This window comes from Myotis myotis, unplaced genomic scaffold (genome assembly GCF_014108235.1).
Source record: "Myotis myotis isolate mMyoMyo1 unplaced genomic scaffold, mMyoMyo1.p scaffold_m19_p_3, whole genome shotgun sequence".
NCBI lineage: Eukaryota > Metazoa > Chordata > Mammalia > Chiroptera > Vespertilionidae > Myotis > Myotis myotis.
Genome location: NW_023416335.1, coordinates 157,279,805 through 157,296,498, shown reverse-complemented (window position 1 = coordinate 157,296,498; position 16,694 = coordinate 157,279,805). Strand labels below are relative to the sequence as shown.

Below are 16,694 nucleotides of genomic sequence, written 5' to 3'. Positions count from 1 at the left end.
CTGCTCATAGCCTCGGGCTGGGCATAGCACCAGGGGGATTGGGAAGGCAGAGGTGGGATGGCTGACCTGAAGCCCCTCCCCCACCCACTGCCCTCCCCCGACCCCCTGCAGCTACAAGGCCGCCTGGTGGCTGCCACAGTGATGAGTTCCAGTGCCGGCTGGACGGGCTGTGCATCCCCCTGCGGTGGCGCTGTGACGGGGACACTGACTGCATGGACTCCAGCGACGAGAAGAGCTGCGAGGGGGTGACCCACGTCTGCGACCCCAACGTCAAGTTCGGCTGCAAGGACTCTGGTAAAGAGAAGTATTGCAGGGAGCTTGGAGTGGGGCAGCATGGCAGGAGAAAACCATACTGAGAGCAGAGACAGCACCGCCCTGTGAGGGGTGGAGGCGGGGCATTGAGGCAAAAGCCCGCACAGAGAGAGCTGTGCATGATGCGTGGGGCAGACAGGAAGGGGCAGAGCCTGCACTCAGGGCCCTGGGAACCCAGCCCTCACCTCCTGCAGATTCCTCCTTCTTCCCTGTGTGAATGTCACAGAAAAGGCCTCGGGGTTCCTAGTGGACCGTAAGGCATTGCAGTCATGACCTTGTTGGAGGACTCCACTGGGTCTGGGAAGGACATAGGGAGCCTGATGCCCAGGCCTGGCCCCTCATGCTATACCCACCCCTCAGCTCGGTGCATCAGCAAAGCATGGGTATGTGATGGCGACAGTGACTGTGAAGATAACTCGGATGAGGAGAACTGTGAGTCCCTGGCCTGCAGGCCGCCCTCGCACCCCTGTGCCAACAACACCTCAGTCTGCCTGCCCCCCGACAAGCTGTGTGATGGCAAGGACGACTGTGGAGACGGCTCCGATGAGGGAGACCTCTGCGGTGAGGCCCAGGCCTGGGAGGCCCCAGGAGAAGGGTGGGGAGGGTGCTGGGTAAGGAGTCCGGGCCAGGCCGGGGCACGTGGAGCTGGGCAGGCTGTGTGGGGAGAGGTCTGAGACTAGGAAAGGGCAGCTCTGGCTGCTGGGCCAGTAGTGCCCAGAGCAGTTCCCAGCACCCCATGTGGATTTACCGCTCACCTTCGCAAGAGGCTGTGCTCGACACGTCACACTCTCATAGCATTAAATCCGTAAAGCAGCCCTGGGAGGCAGATACGATTACATACTCCACCTTATAGATGAGAAAACGGAGGCACAGAGAGGTTAAGTAACTGGTCCGAGGTCACACAGCTCCTAAAGTAGAGACAGTGCCACGTAGCCCCTCGCTGCAGGCACAGACCCTCACCCACACGCGTGCTGCAGAGCTGGCTTTTGAGGTGAAGGCACTGGCTTGAGCGTTGATGTGGTCAGGGCAGGCTTCCCAGAGGAGGTGGGGATTTAATTGGGTTCTCAAAGGTGGTAGATCTTTCAGGGTGAGTGAGAACGTGGGGGGAGGAGGGTGTGCATTCAAGATCAAAAGAAATGGGGTCAGGATGGGGCACCTGGTGCGGCTTGGGGGTGAGGAGCGGAGCCGCCTTATCTCCAGGCGGAGCATCGGGTTCCCGAAAGGAGAGGAATGGGAGATAAGGCGGCTGGACAGGCCCTGAGAACTGCTGCCGGGGTCATCTGTCAGGGCTGGCAGATCCCAGGGCGTGTCAGAGCCCAGGGCGGGACATTCCATACTGCACCTCACCCCAGATCAGAAGAGACCGAGGAAAAGGGAATGGGTTTCCCACCCTCCCAGAGAGAGGCAAAAAGCTGAGGCCCCTACCGTGGGCTCAAGAAGTGGCAAGGAAGTAGAGACCAGAGAGATGCAGACATGGTGTGGGAAGGGGGGGTCCCGATGGTGGGTGCTGGGGTCCCAGCTCTGGTCCTGAGAAAGCCTGGGAAGCAGTGGGACAGAGGGTTGACGGGAACGGAAAGGAAGGATGAGGGGCGGGGAGGGGGGAGGGGGAGGCAGCGTGCCTGGGCTGCCTGGGACTTGGGGCCCAGCAGGGCCATGGTCCTGCCCCCTCTGGGATCCTGACCCTGATCCTGTCCCCTGATCCCTACCCCCCAGACCAGTGCTCTCTGAATAACGGAGGCTGCAGCCACAACTGCTCAGTGGCACCCGGGGAAGGCATTGTGTGCTCGTGCCCGCTGGGCATGGAGCTGGGGCCTGACAGCCACACCTGTCAGATCCAGAGCTACTGTGCCAAGCACCTCAAGTGCAGCCAGAAGTGCGACCAGAACAAGTTCAGCGTGAAGTGCTCCTGCTACGAGGGATGGGTGCTGGAGCCAGATGGCGAGAGCTGCCGCAGCCTGGGTAAAACACGGGTGAGGGCGGCGGGTGGCAGCCGGGCACTGGGCAGGCTGAGGCAGGTCCCTGAGCTGTGGGCGGCTGAATGCCAGAGGCTAAGGTGTCTGTCAGGCCCAGCCCCAGAGCCAACAGACACCCTGCCTCCCTATAGACAGAAGAAACGTCCAAATCTGTAGAGAATTTTCTTAGTTTACTTGAGTCAAACTGACAATTGCTGGGAAGTAAAATCTCAATAGCTGGAGAAAATGCTCCAGAGGGTGGCAGTTTTGCAGTTTGTTTTATTCATTAGAATAAAAGGGAGAGGAAGGTTACACGGAATCCATTGGTGGCAGGTTAAGGGGCAGGAGAAAACAAAGCTTCTCTAGGATTAGACAAAAAGTAAAGGGAGCCCTAACCGGTTTGGCTCAGTGGATAGAGTGTCGGCCTGCGGGCCGAGAGGTCCCAGGTTCGATGCCGGTCAAGGGCATGTACCTTGGTTGCAGGCACATCCCCAGTAGGAGGCATGCAGGAGGCAGCTGATCGATGTTTCTAACTCTCTATCACTCTCTCTTCCTCTCTGTAAAAAAGTCAATAATAATAATAATAAAAGTAAATGGAGAGGCACATACTTTATGTTGGAGGGTCCAGGATGGTTATTAACTAAAGTGTGTGCACATAGAGGTGGCATCCTGGGAACAAAGTAACCAGGGGGGGTTCTGTGGTCTCCTCGGTGCCAGGCTGTGCCCTGAGGGTCTGGAAGAGAAGATACTCTGACCTTCCAAAGTGTGTAACTTAGATGCAAGAAGACCACAGGCTCACTCAGGTAGAGGACCTTGCCAAGGAAGCTAAGGCCAGGAGTGGCGACCTGCTGTGAGTCGGTCTGGCATAGGGATTTGTGCATTCAGACCCCCTGTGTGGCGATTTTCAGTCCCTGAGTTTGAGGGGCCCACCATGCCTGTCAGGGTTAGGAGGCGACCCCTTTCCCATCCTCACCCTGCACAGGGTGGCACGGAGGCAGCAAGCCCCTTGCTGACCCCCACCGCACCCCTCTGCAGACCCCTTCAAGCCCTTCATCATCTTCTCCAACCGGCACGAAATCCGGCGCATTGACCTTCAAAAAGGGGACTACAGCGTCCTGGTGCCTGGCCTGCGCAACACCATCGCCCTGGACTTCCACCTCAGCCAGAGCGCCCTCTACTGGACCGACGTGGTGGAGGACAAGATCTACCGCGGGAAGCTGCTGGACAACGGAGGTGAAGGGCTCCCCCGCCCAAGGGGCCCTGTGCTCGGCCCCCAGCCCCCACACTCTGGTTAATTGGTTAGATTTTGCTGTGGGTCTCAGTGCCTGACGCCCCGTAATTATCGTAGGCAGGGCTGCCAGCCTGATAATTAACAAAATGATCAGCCTTCCTTTGAAAAGGCCTGCAGCTCAGCTCCCCAGACCCTAGAATTACAGGCTTGAAAGCAAAAACGTCATTTAGGGGTGGGGGTACCTGAACTCGGCCTCCGTCCCACGGCGGCCTGACCCATCACAGATTTCGTTCGTCCAGTCGACACACATGTTGAGCACCTGCCATACCCACGGGGCCCTGGGAGGCAGCAGTGGCCAAAGCCGGTCCAAATGCCTGCCCTGCTGGAGCTCATGTGCCAGTAGCAGTGGCTGTAAGCACTGTGGAGGGACAGAGGAGGGCATCGCTGGGGCCAAGGGGAAGGGGCAAGGGGGCCGTGAGGAGGGGGCTGACATTTAAATGGGATGGTCAGAGGAGGCCCCTCAGGAGGTGACATCTGAGCAAAGACTCAGAAGAAGCTCATCTTCCTGCAGGAGTCTGTCGTAGGGAAAACTGGAACCACTCAGCTGTCAAATGCCCATCAGCAAGGGGGTACTGATCGTGTGCACACTGTGCAACGGTTTCTAAAATAATGCAGTCCATGTATATATGTCTTTCCGTGAAAAATCTCCGAGACAGTCTGTGGGGTGACTTCTAGAAAGTTCTTTCCTCCTCACATGGGGTCTGGTCTGTCCCCCAAAGCCTCCACCCTCTGCCCTGACCTCCTCCCATGGTTAGCCTTCCAGAGAGCTGCACGCAGAGGTGGTAGCCGTGACCCCTTCCTCCGGGGTTCCGGAAGCCAGGCTGCACTCCGCCTGACCTCCTGTGGGGTGTGGGGCCTGAATGACAGTGGGAGGCTGGGAACCCCAGTGGAATCGGGGGCCCATCAGAGGCAGGGTAGAGGGCGGTCATGGAATGTGCCAGGATGTCTCGAGGTGAGTCCAGCCAGCCCCATGGGACTCTAACCTCCCGCCACCTCCCTTCTCCAGCCCTGACCAGTTTCGAGGTGGTGATTCAGTACGGCCTGGCCACCCCCGAGGGCCTGGCCGTAGACTGGATTGCAGGCAACATTTACTGGGTCGAGAGCAACCTGGACCAGATCGAGGTGGCCAAGCTGGATGGGACTCTTCGGACCACCCTGCTGGCGGGTGACATCGAGCACCCAAGGGCGATTGCACTGGATCCCCGAGATGGGTGAGGACCCCGCCTAGCCCTCACCCCACGGTCCCTGCAAAGCCTTGTTCAGCCTGGCCAGAGCACCCATCTCCTTAATGCTCCTCAACCCCCTTGGCCTTTCACCCAGACCCTCCCACAGCCCCTTCCCCAGGCCCCTGCTGGCCCTCCTGACCGCCTCCCCACTCCCCAGGATCCTGTTCTGGACGGACTGGGACGCCAGCCTGCCCCGAATTGAGGCGGCCTCCATGAGTGGGGCCGGGCGCCGCACCATCCACCGGGAGACGGGCTCGGGTGGCTGGCCCAACGGGCTCACCGTGGACTACTTGGAGAAGCGCATCCTCTGGATCGATGCCAGGTCAGCCCCTCCACCAGCCCTGGGAGGCCTCCATCTCCCCCCGCCCCCCGCCGCCTCCAGGGCCAGGGTGGGCCAGGGCCCCAGGACCTGGCAGTGAGGAGGGTGGTAAGAAGGCCTGGGGACTTAGGTCCAGAACCAGGCGGCCAAGGGCTGGGCCCAGCAGAGGGCGGCAGTGAGGGAGGGGCTGGGTTAGGGGACAGATGCGGATAGAAGAGGGTGCAGGCGAGCCGCCCCCTGCCCCAGGTGCCTGGCCGAGGGCTGAAATACAACCTCCTGGCCCCTCAGATCTGTGCACTCTCCGGGGGCTCAGTCTAACTGGTCTCTGCAGAGGGGGTGCCTGTTTATAACCTTCACCAAGGCCCTGTGTGCTAACGGCTGCCCTGAGGAGAAGTGGGAGGCAGGGGGGTGTGGGGGGTGTGACAGGGCTGGATCCTGGCCCTGGCACACGTGGTCCCCGGCTTGGCCAGTCTGTCTGCCTTCTCTGGCCAGCAGGGGTGGGGAGGAGGGGCGTCCTGGGCAGGGTGCCCTGAGCTGCGGCCCCAGCCGGCACCCTCACTCCGCCCCGACTGTGCCCGCAGGTCGGATGCCATCTACTCGGCCCGTTACGATGGCTCCGGCCACATGGAGGTGCTCCGGGGGCACGAGTTCCTGTCCCACCCGTTCGCGGTGACGCTGTACGGGGGGGAGGTGTACTGGACGGACTGGCGGACAAACACGCTGGCCAAGGCCAACAAGTGGACCGGCCACAATGTCACCGTGGTACAGAGGACCAACACCCAGCCCTTCGACCTGCAGGTGTACCACCCCTCCCGGCAGCCCATGGGTAAGGGCCAGAGGAGCCAGCGGCCGGGTCAGAGGCCTGCGAGAGAGGAGGGGTTTGTGCTGGACCGGAGCTCAGAGCCCGCTGACAGAGAAGGGCTGGCGGTGGGCGGTGCTGAAACAGGGAGGATGGGAAGGGGTGAAGAGGGGTGGTCCAGTCCAGCCAGTGTGGCTCAGTGGTTGAGCGTCGACCTATGAACCAGGAGATCATGGTTCGATTCCTGGTCAGGGCACATGCCCAGATTTCAGGCTCGTTCCCCAGTAGGCGGCATGCAGGAGGCAGCCGATCAAAGGTTCTCCCTCATCATGGATGTCTCTCTCTCCCCTCTTCCTTCCTCTCTGAAGTCAGTAAAGATGTATTTTAAAAGGAGAAGAAGAGGGGTGGTTCAGGAGAGGAAGGCCACGGAGGGCCCAGCAAGTCAATGGATGTTCTTGCTTCTCCTCTCTCCCCCCGCCCAGCTCCCAACCCCTGCGAGGCCAATGGGGGCCGCGGCCCCTGCTCCCACCTGTGTCTCATCAACTACAACCGGACGGTCTCCTGCGCCTGTCCCCACCTCATGAAGCTCCATAAGGACAACACCACCTGCTACGGTAGGAGCCCTTCCTGCAGGGCCGGTGGTCCTGAGGCCCAGGGAGGAGCCGGCATCAGGGGGCTCCCGTGTCACTGCAGGTAGACAGTGAGCTGGGACGGACCCGCTGGGGAGGCTCGGGGCAGCCTTGGTAGGACAGGCGGGGCTACCGCAGGGAGGTCACCCCAGGGGAGCGCTGCTCCTGGATCGCTGAGGGCCAGCAGCCGACAGAAGGGACTCGGAGAAGGAACCGTGATCTGGTGGGGGTGGGGGGCGCGAAGCCCGGAGGCAAGGCTGCCCTCAGCAGTGACCCCACCCCACCCCGTGCCCCACAGAGTTTAAGAAGTTCCTGCTGTACGCACGTCAGATGGAGATCCGGGGAGTGGACCTGGACGCCCCCTACTACAACTACATCATCTCCTTCACGGTGCCCGACATCGACAACGTCACGGTGCTGGACTACGACGCCCGCGAGCAGCGCGTGTACTGGTCCGACGTCCGGACGCAGGCCATCAAGAGAGCCTTCATCAACGGCACCGGCGTGGAGACGGTCGTCTCTGCAGGTTCTGCCCGGACCCTGCCCCCGCCCGCCCTGGCTCCCCACGGGGTCCCTGGTGTCCCCTCCCTCTGCCCCTGCGGCCCTCGGGGTACCGTGGCCTGGTGTCCTGATCCCCATTCCCCACAGAAGACAGGCTGCCCCGACCCCCCACCCTCTGCCCTGCCACCCCCAGCCACCACCTCCCCGCTGTGCCCCCAGACTTGCCGAACGCCCACGGGCTGGCCGTGGACTGGATGTCCCGGAACCTGTTCTGGACCAGCTACGACACCAACAAGAAGCAGATCAACGTGGCGCGGCTGGACGGCTCCTTCAAGAACGCGGTGGTACAGGGCCTGGAGCAGCCCCACGGCCTGGTTGTCCACCCCCTTCGTGGGTCAGTCCAGGGCCAGGGTCAGGGAGCGGGAGGTGGGGGGCAGACGAGGATGCTGAGCCCCTCCTCCTCCCCCAGGAAGCTGTACTGGACCGACGGTGACAACATCAGCATGGCCAACATGGACGGCAGCAACCGCACCCTGCTCTTCAGCGGCCAGCGGGGCCCTGTGGGTATGAGCTGGCCCCGCCTGCCCCACAGCCTTCCCTCGTTCCCCGACCAGGACACGCTCTCAGGGTTTCCAGTTGCCCCCCTGTCTCCCCAAACTCCCGGCTCAGTGCTTATCTTTCCCACCCTTCCCACAAAACACATCCTTGGAGGTGGCAGCGGGCTGGGTAGGCTCTGGGACCCCAGCCCTGGTGTCAGGCTCTCCCGCGGTGACACCCCCCTCTTCCAGGCCTGGCCATTGACTTCCCTGAAAGCAAACTCTACTGGATCAGCTCCGGGAACCACACCATCAACCGCTGCAACCTGGACGGGAGTGACCTGGAGATCATCGACACCATGCGGAACCAGCTGGGCAAGGCCACAGCCCTGGCCATCATGGGTGAGGCCGCCGGCGGGAGCAGGGACAGGAGCAGAGCAGGCCAGGCTGCACTGGCTGGGGAGATGGGGGCGGGCCTGGGGGCAGCCTGCCTGCCCTGCCAGGCCCTTCAGGAGCGCTGCTGGGAGGGCCTTCCCCGGGTACCATCCCCTCCTGTTGCCCCAGGGGACAAGCTGTGGTGGGCAGATCAGGTGTCGGAGAAGATGGGCACCTGCAACAAGGCTGACGGCTCGGGGTCCGTGGTCCTGCGGAACAGCACCACCCTAGTGATGCACATGAAGGTCTACGACGAGAGCATCCAGCTGGGTGAGACAGGGCTCCGGGGCAGGGAGGTGAGGTGGGGATCAGAGACGTCAAGGCCTCAGGATCCCTTGGGCAAGGGAGCGGATGGGAATGAAAATGGGGTGGGTTCCGCTCACCATCCAAAGGGGTTCCCCTTTCTAATTCTCACGGAGGCACCGTATAGGCTCACAGCCACCCGGTTACTGGAGGACAGATGACCTGAGAGCTGAGTTGGGTGGTGACCCCCACCAGGCCCAGGGTGAAGGCAGTGACTGTCCCTGAGCAGCATGAGCCGAACACCGAGGTCCCAGGGAGGACGACTGACCCTTTTCTCTGCCTCCCGCCTTCTCCCCCAGGGCACGAGGTCACCAACCCCTGCAGTGTCAACAACGGGGACTGCTCCCAGCTCTGCCTGCCCACGTCAGAGTCGACCCGCTCCTGCATGTGCACAGCTGGCTACAGCCTCCGGAGTGGCCAGCAGGCCTGTGAGGGTCAGTGCCCCCGCCTCTGCCCGCTTTGACCCAGGTCTCCAACCCCGACCGTCCTACCGACAGCCTTGGCAACAGGACTGCATTCGTCATGTGTCATTAAGGGCCTTCTGAGTGGGATGTTTAGTCAGGGTGCCGCGGGGGAAGCCGGGGGACAGAAGTCCCCGTGCTCTGCAGTCTTAACCAGAAGGGGGCGCTCGCGTGCAGGGGAAACTGGACCACGAAGTGGCTCTGACTTCAGTAGGATTTTGGAGAAAGATGTCAAAAGGCAGTGCTTCCCTGGCCGGGTGGCTCCGTTGGTTGGAGTGTCATCCCGTACACCAAAAAGACTGCGGTTTCGATTCCTTATCAGGGCACATACCCAGGTTGCGGGTTCGATCCCCAGTCGGAGCATGTCTGGGAGGCAACCGATGGATCTCTCTCTCACGTCGATGTTTCTCTTTCTATCCCTTCTCTCTCTAAAAACCAGTAAGCATCCTTGGGTAAGGATTTAAAGAAAGAAGAAAAAAAAAAAGGCAGGGCCAGCTCTGTGGCATAGGTGTGCTCTAGGGGGGGTGCAGGTCTTGAAGGCAGTTCCTCTCCTGACTCCCAGTAGGATCTGAGTGTTGTGTGGCTCAAAGCGGAGGGCTGATAGGCAACGGCAAGGGGTCCAGAGCAAAGGCGGGCCTGCCAAGTCCGAGTGCTGGGCAGAGCGGGCAGTCGTGGTGCCGGGCTGTGAGGTCGGGCAGGGCCAGGAGTCCTCAGCCAGGAGAGCCCGGGAAGTGGTGTTTGGGGCAGATTAACCTGGCGGCGAGGCGCCGGCTGAGTGGGGGAGGGAGAACCGAGGCTGTCAGACCAGTTCGGAGGCTGTTCCCGTAATCGTAATCCCGGTGTTAGGAGATGGGGCCTCGGCCGGCCACAGGGAAGAGATGAAAGTCAGAGACCTTTCACAAGAACCTGGTGACTGATTTACGAGCCTGTGCCCTGAGACAGCATTTCTGAGGTGCACTCGGGCACCTCCCTTTGATGTGGGTAAATGTTACAGAAACCAACACTGGGGTGAGCAGAGTTGAAGGGTGTTCGCTGCAGAATGTCTCAGAGCCTTGCATGTGCTCGTCTGCGCGGAACATTTTTCAAGGGAAGACTCTGGTGTTTGGAGTTTCCCCCAACTCACTCAACCATGAGTCCCTTTTTTCATGGAGCCTGAGCCACCAAGGCCCATTTGGGGATGCACTGTATCAAGTGGTAAAAGCCAGGGAGGATTCTGGGATGCGTGAATATGGCTCCCCATAAGCAATGGGAAACGGGAATGAGACGGGCTCAGGGGTGAGGGGTTGGGAATGCTGTTTCAGGTGTTGGAGAGAGGGAAGGACAAAGAGGAAACTAGGGTGGGAATCTAAATGTGGGAGTCAGTGCAGTCAGTGTCTCGGTCAGAACCTTCCCAGATTCTCCGTCATGGCCTCGGAGGCTGCTGGGTTGTATTGAGGGAAGTGGCCTGGAGAGCCCGGCACAGGGACAGAAACCCCGGCCTCTGCCGCCCTCTAGTGGGGGCTGGAGGTCTTGCAGGTAGTTCCCTGCGTGTGTCCCTCTCCTGACTCCCAGAGAGCTGACCTCCCTGCCTAGGCGAGGGTGTGTGTATATATGTGTGTTGAGAGGGAAGCGTGATAGCTGGGGGGGAGGGGGGAGGGATATCAAAAGGAATGCATAGAGGCCTGGCCGGCGTGGCTCAGTGGTTGAGTGTTGACCTACGAACCAGGAGGTCACAGTTCGATACCGGGTCAGGCCATATGCCTAGGTTGTGGGCTCGACCCCCAGTGTGGGGCGTGCAAGAGGCAGCCAGTCAGTGTTTCTCTCTCTCTCTTTCTCTTCCTTCCTCTCTGAAATCAATATGTAAATATATATATGCTAGAGGCCCCATGCACAAAATTTGTGCAAGGGGCTTGGCCCTCACAGCCCCAGCTTTGTCTGGAAGGTCGTTTGGCTGTCCAGTCTAATTAGCATATTATGGTTTTATTATATTTTAAGGGGCTGTATAGAAGAACAGGTGTGAGGGTGACAGAAGCCAAGTTTAAAGGGGTATCGGTGAGGCTCATGCCTGCAGTGTTCTTGTGTTTCAGGTGTGGGCTCTTTCCTCCTGTACTCTGTGCATGAGGGGATCCGCGGAATCCCCCTGGATCCCAACGACAAGTCGGACGCCCTGGTCCCAGTGTCTGGGACTTCCCTGGCTGTCGGCATCGACTTCCACGCTGGTGAGCCATTCGATGCAGGAGGTAGTGGAGCATGACCTTTGGGGGTGGTGTGCTTAGGGGTCCAGGGTCAGGCTGCCTGACCTCAGGCCCTTAGCAGAGCTGCCCACCCTCTCCATCTGCCCTTCAAGGCCCCCCCAGCAGCCACTCACCTCTGTCCTGACCCCACGTGAGTGTGACCCCCCACTGGCCCTGCCTTGTTCAGCATCCCCACGTTGGCTTCTCCACCTTCAGAAAATGACACCATTTACTGGGTGGACATGGGCCTCAGCACCATCAGCCGGGCTAAGCGAGACCAGACGTGGCGTGAGGACGTTGTGACCAATGGCATTGGCCGCGTGGAGGGCATCGCCGTGGACTGGATTGCAGGTGAGCCACGGCAGGGTGCAGGCTCCGTGTGAGGCAGAGGATGGGGAAGTGGGGTCCTGGAAGGAGGGGTCTGAGGAGAAGGGGCAGGCAGGAGCAGATGGGGGAGCAGCAGGGGTACCTGGGGCTGGGAGGGGCCCCAGTGCACGTGCTCCCACCCCACCCCCTGAGCACCTACTCCTTCCTCAGGCAACATCTACTGGACGGACCAGGGCTTTGACGTCATCGAGGTGGCCCGGCTCAATGGCTCTTTCCGCTACGTGGTCATCTCCCAGGGCCTGGACAAGCCCCGGGCCATCACCGTCCACCCGGAGAAGGGGTGAGGAGCCGGGCAGGGTGGCCGGTCCACAGCCCGCACTGACAGGGCCCTCTCCTCCGTGTGCTGGGGACTGAGCCCATGTGCCCCTCCGTCCCACAGGTACTTGTTCTGGACCGAGTGGGGCCAGTACCCACGCATTGAGCGGTCTCGGCTGGACGGCACCGAGCGCGTGGTGCTGGTTAACGTCAGCATCAGCTGGCCCAACGGCATCTCGGTGGACTATCAGGTGTGGATGCAGGCATGGCCCAGGGGCCGGGGGAAGGACCCCATGCTCTGCTCCCCTCATCCCATGCCCTGCTCCCCTGTGAATCCCCCTATAACAGCCCCCCATTTGGTAGGAAGATATGGGCGCAGGGAGTTACAGGGTCTTCTGGCCCAGCCCCCCAGAGTAGGACTCCTGCCACCCTAGAGGTGGTGGGGGAGGGTCACCCAGAGTAGGGGCTGGAGGGAACCCTGGAGGCCGGCAGATCAGCAGGTCGGGGAGTGGAAGAGGTGGAGGAAGGAGGAGAGACAGAAGGGTCGGGAGTGAGTGTGACGGGGCGGGCGGGGCGGATGGGGCCTGGGGATGGAGGTGAGGTGGTGCCTCTGGCCTGTAGGATGGGAAGCTGTACTGGTGCGACGCCCGGACGGACAAGATCGAGCGGATCGACCTGGAGACGGGGGAGAACCGCGAGGTGGTTCTGTCCAGCAACAACATGGACATGTTCTCCGTGTCTGTGTTTGAGGATTTCATCTACTGGAGTGACAGGTGAGGGCGTCCGTGCCAGCCTCCCATCCGCCCCGTCCGTGCCCTCCCTCCCGGCCCCAGTGGACGTCCTGCTCATGGCCCTTCCCTCCCCCAGGACTCACGCCAATGGCTCCATCAAGCGCGGGAGCAAAGACAATGCCACGGACTCGGTGCCCCTGCGGACGGGCATCGGTGTCCAGCTCAAAGACATCAAGGTCTTCAACCGGGACCGCCAGAAAGGTGAGGCCGGGGGCCCGGCCTGCGTGCTCACCCCCAGGACCCAGAGCGAGGGGGCTGGGAGAGAAGTGAGACCCCAAGGGGCACTTTCCCGGGGCCCTGGAGACCCAGGGTTGGTGAGCAGGGGCTGGGGAGCCCTAGGACCGGACTGGTGCTGGCTGGAGGGTGTCTGAACTGGGGGAAGCAGAGGAGGGGGCCCAGAGTTTCCACCTCAGCTGAGATGACACAGGCGCCCATGAGTCTTCCCCCAAGGCAGGCCCCGCCCTCCATTGCCTCCTCCTTCCCCTGCGCCCACCCCCCCAGGCACCAACGTGTGTGCAGTGGCCAACGGTGGGTGCCAGCAGCTGTGTCTGTACCGCGGTGGCGGGCAGCGGGCCTGCGCCTGCGCCCACGGGATGCTGGCTGAAGATGGGGCGTCGTGCCGCGAGTATGCTGGCTACCTGCTCTACTCGGAGCGCACCATCCTCAAGAGCATCCACCTGTCGGACGAGCGCAATCTCAACGCGCCCGTGCAGGCCTTCGAGGACCCTAAGCACATGAAGAATGTCATTGCTCTGGCCTTCGACTACCGAGCAGGCACCTCGCCGGGCACCCCCAACCGCATCTTCTTCAGTGACATCCACTTTGGGAACATCCAGCAGATCAATGACGACGGCTCCGGGAGGACCACCATTGTGGAGAGTGAGCCCAGATTCCGCATCTGCCAAGGAAGCGGGGGGTGGGGGGGGTGGCATGTGTAGGGAGGGTCGGCACAGACTCAGGGTGGAAGAGCTGGCAGACCTCAGCCAGGGCCCCCGCCCCGCCCGCCCCCCCCAAATCCCACCTGCCTCGGAGTCCCTGACAGGCGGCCATCGGATCACGCTATGCCGCTGTAGCTACTGGAACGTTTCTCCTTCTCTGGAGGCTGAGTTGGCTCCCCTCTCCCTTCCCCGCTGGTCCTGGTTCGCCCCCAGGCTGCCCTGGTAGCCCCAGCTCCCCTCTGTGTGTCCGGTGCTCACGGGTTCACGCCCAGACACAGGATTTCAGTCACCTGGGCACGTTTCCTGTGCTCCCAGAGCCTCCGACTTCCTGTCTGTGTAGAGTCAGGAGCGCAGAGGCGGCCGGTGTGAGAACTCAGCTCAGCTCAGCACAGGACGGGCCAGGAAGGGCCATGGGCGCTGGAGCCGTCATCCTGGGGCAGCCTTCCCGCTCTGTGGAAACTGTTTGTTCCCCCGCGTCCTGTCTTCTCCAGGCTGGGTACCCGGGTCCTTAGACACATTCACGTGGTCATGTGTTCATTCACCCAGCCAGACAGGGAACCGGGCCGGGTCTGCAGGGGTGATAGCAACAGGCTGTCCTCTCAGCCGCCTCTGGAAGCTTTCTGCTTCACGTGGTCCAGTCCACACGCCTGTCTAAGCACGGGGCGTCCAAACTGAACGCGACCCTCTGCCGTCCGGGCTGGACCGGAGAGGCTGCGGAGCGGCCCCGCCCTCGGCCACTGTCCAGGCTACCGTGCTTCCATTGCGGCCGCCTCTGGCAGCCGCGGTCCTACAGCGTGAAGCCACTGAAACCCTGGGTCTTTTTCTCTTAGAGGCGGTACCTGTCTCTCACTGTGCACTCAGTTCTTGAACCTGAGTTGAAGATGTTTACAACACATCTGGCTCAGGGTCCTTTTAAGTAGGAAGCTCCCAGTAGATCCAGTTCGCACCCAACACGGCAGAACTCTAGCTCCGGGGGGTATGGCGGCAACATAAAGTCCTGTCTACCCACAGCGGGAGACGCAGGAAGAGGGCCAGGAGCTGGGCCGTGGGTCATTGGGTGGGAAACAGGGAAATACCACAGGGCTTGGGGGCACCGCGGGCTGTGTCCCCCCCAGCTCCCCAGCTCCCACACATCTCTTCCCACTCCACGTGGGTCAGGAAGGGGGTGCTGAGGCTGCCCCTTAGCTCCTGCCCAGGCCGTCCCTTCAGCCCTGCTTTCTGGCCCCATCCCAACCCCGATGCTCCTTCCTTCTCGTAGATGTGGGCTCCGTGGAAGGCCTGGCCTATCACCGAGCCTGGGACACTCTCTACTGGACCAGCTACACGACATCCACCATCACCCGCCACACGGTGGACCAGACCCGCGTGGGGGCCTTCGAGCGTGAGACGGTTATCACCATGTCTGGGGATGACCACCCCCGGGCCTTTGTGCTGGATGAGTGCCAGAAGTGAGCCGAGGGCTCGGGCGGCAGGGGCCATGGCGGGGCGGGGGTCTCGGGGGTAGAAGCCACCCAAGCAGACCCAGGCAGGGCATGACGGAGAGGTGGCTCTGACCTCAGCTCAGCTGCTTCCTTGCTGTGTGACCTCGGACCAGCTACATGACCTCTCTGAGCTTCAGTTTCCTCTCCTGTAATGCGAGCATCATAATATTTCGGGCGCCTGAGCCGAGGGGAGGATCAGAAAGGGGGCTGCAGAGGACCTTCTGGCTTGGGGATCAGTCCATTCATTCACCAGCGAGCCACGTGCGAGGCACATAGTAGGTCCTGTGTATTTCTGGGACTTCACGCTTCAGGCAAAGATTGTCCACTGAACACCTGTTGTGTGCACCCCTTGAGCTGGGCTTGTTCAAGCCACCAGCTGGGAGAGAAGTCGTGGCAGGAAGCATGATGGCTCAGGGCCATTGTGATCGCTAAGGCATCAGGGAGGCGGGTTGGCCCAGGGCCTGGGGGTGGGAAGGCCAGGGAAGGGCAGAACAGACAGGAGTGCTTTGAGAAAGAGCTGGAGGAGGGAGAGCTCCAGGTAGGGAGGGATGAAAGGGGGCCTCCCACGCCTAATCCAAAGGTTCCCACGGGGTGGGGGGGGGGGCGGGTGCTGAGGTTGCAAAGGAGTCCAGAACACAAGCCAGACAAGTCCACTGGCCGAGGACAGCTCTGTGGCCAGAACATCAGAGGGGCAGGGGGAGGGGGTGCAGAGGTACTGGGGGCGGGGATGGCAGATCTTCTGAAAAAAACTGGAGAACGGACCTGACTCCTGTGCAGCTCAGCGGTTCTCAGACCCCAGAACCCCAGGGTGCGTGAGGCTGGCCTGGGGACGGCTGGCTCCCGGCTCCACCCCAGGCCTAATTAAGTGACTCTCTGAGACTGAGAACCCGGAGTCACGACCCAGTGCAGGGGATGTGAGGACCACACCCTCACACACTGTGGTGCTCGGCCCGCCTGAGGTCTTGCACACCCACCGCGGGGGCTTGCCGCGGAGGGGAGCACGGCGCGCGGGCCTCCCACCACCTCCTTTATGGAGACCAGGCCCAGAGGCTCATTCAGGGGCTCAGACCACAAATATGCAAAGGCCTTAAGTTACGTAGGTGATTCCTGAGGACTTTGTGAGGGCAGGATCCGTGCATCCCCAGGACCTAGGACAGAGCAGACACTCAGCAAGGGTCTCCTGGATGCAGGGAGAAGAGAGCATTAATAAAATAATGGGAAATACAGGGCTGTCATCCAGATGGATGCTAACTCGTTCAACCCTCAAACCACCCTATGGGACAGGGAGTAGTTCCCCACATCATAGAGTGGGAAACTGAGGCATGGAGAGATTACGTAACCTGGTGAGGTCCCTGGCTGGCAAGTGGTGGGGCCAGGCCTGGAGCCCCAGAGCCTAACTCACTTGGCTACACTGTCTTAGGAGGTGCAGATGGCCGAGCCCTTCCCGGCACCGGGGCTGTGTGGCCTTAGCTGCTCGGAGCTTGCCTGGGGCCCAGGGTCCGGTCCACTCCCTGGCCGGCCTGGGCCCTCCGTGGGGGACCCCTTGGCCTGACTCCTGTCCGCTGAGGCTCTCTCTCCCCGCAGCCTGATGTTCTGGACCAACTGGAACGAGCAGCACCCCAGCATCATGCGAGCGGCCCTGTCTGGAGCCAATGCCCTGACTCTCATCGAGAAGGACATCCGCACCCCCAACGGCCTGGCCATCGACCACCGTGCGGAGAAGCTCTACTTCTCCGACGCCACCCTGGACAAGATCGAGCGGTGCGAGTATGATGGCTCCCACCGCTACGTGAGTCTCCGGGGCAGGCGGATGGATGGTGGCACGAGGGGGCTGGGTTGGGGATGGCCGGTCAGCCGAGGAGAAC

At 61.5% G+C, this 16,694-nt stretch overlaps 1 protein-coding gene across 1 annotated transcript in view; it reads left to right on the top strand.

The window, feature by feature from the left end:
• The window catches only part of LRP1 (LDL receptor related protein 1), a 79,485-nt gene that overhangs the window by 40,665 nt on the left and 22,126 nt on the right, over window positions 1-16,694 (top strand). Inside the window, exons 21-43 of the mRNA XM_036297633.1 lie at window positions 112-294; window positions 673-873; window positions 2,026-2,271; window positions 3,300-3,497; window positions 4,562-4,766; window positions 4,939-5,103; window positions 5,682-5,926; window positions 6,382-6,513; window positions 6,827-7,054; window positions 7,249-7,423; window positions 7,499-7,593; window positions 7,818-7,967; window positions 8,130-8,270; window positions 8,603-8,737; window positions 10,831-10,962; window positions 11,194-11,328; window positions 11,515-11,644; window positions 11,744-11,870; window positions 12,241-12,392; window positions 12,487-12,611; window positions 12,912-13,289; window positions 14,607-14,796; window positions 16,414-16,618. Of these exons, the coding sequence (XP_036153526.1) occupies window positions 112-294; window positions 673-873; window positions 2,026-2,271; window positions 3,300-3,497; window positions 4,562-4,766; window positions 4,939-5,103; window positions 5,682-5,926; window positions 6,382-6,513; window positions 6,827-7,054; window positions 7,249-7,423; window positions 7,499-7,593; window positions 7,818-7,967; window positions 8,130-8,270; window positions 8,603-8,737; window positions 10,831-10,962; window positions 11,194-11,328; window positions 11,515-11,644; window positions 11,744-11,870; window positions 12,241-12,392; window positions 12,487-12,611; window positions 12,912-13,289; window positions 14,607-14,796; window positions 16,414-16,618 (4,073 nt within the window). The remainder of the gene's footprint in view (window positions 1-111; window positions 295-672; window positions 874-2,025; window positions 2,272-3,299; window positions 3,498-4,561; window positions 4,767-4,938; window positions 5,104-5,681; window positions 5,927-6,381; window positions 6,514-6,826; window positions 7,055-7,248; window positions 7,424-7,498; window positions 7,594-7,817; window positions 7,968-8,129; window positions 8,271-8,602; window positions 8,738-10,830; window positions 10,963-11,193; window positions 11,329-11,514; window positions 11,645-11,743; window positions 11,871-12,240; window positions 12,393-12,486; window positions 12,612-12,911; window positions 13,290-14,606; window positions 14,797-16,413; window positions 16,619-16,694) is intronic.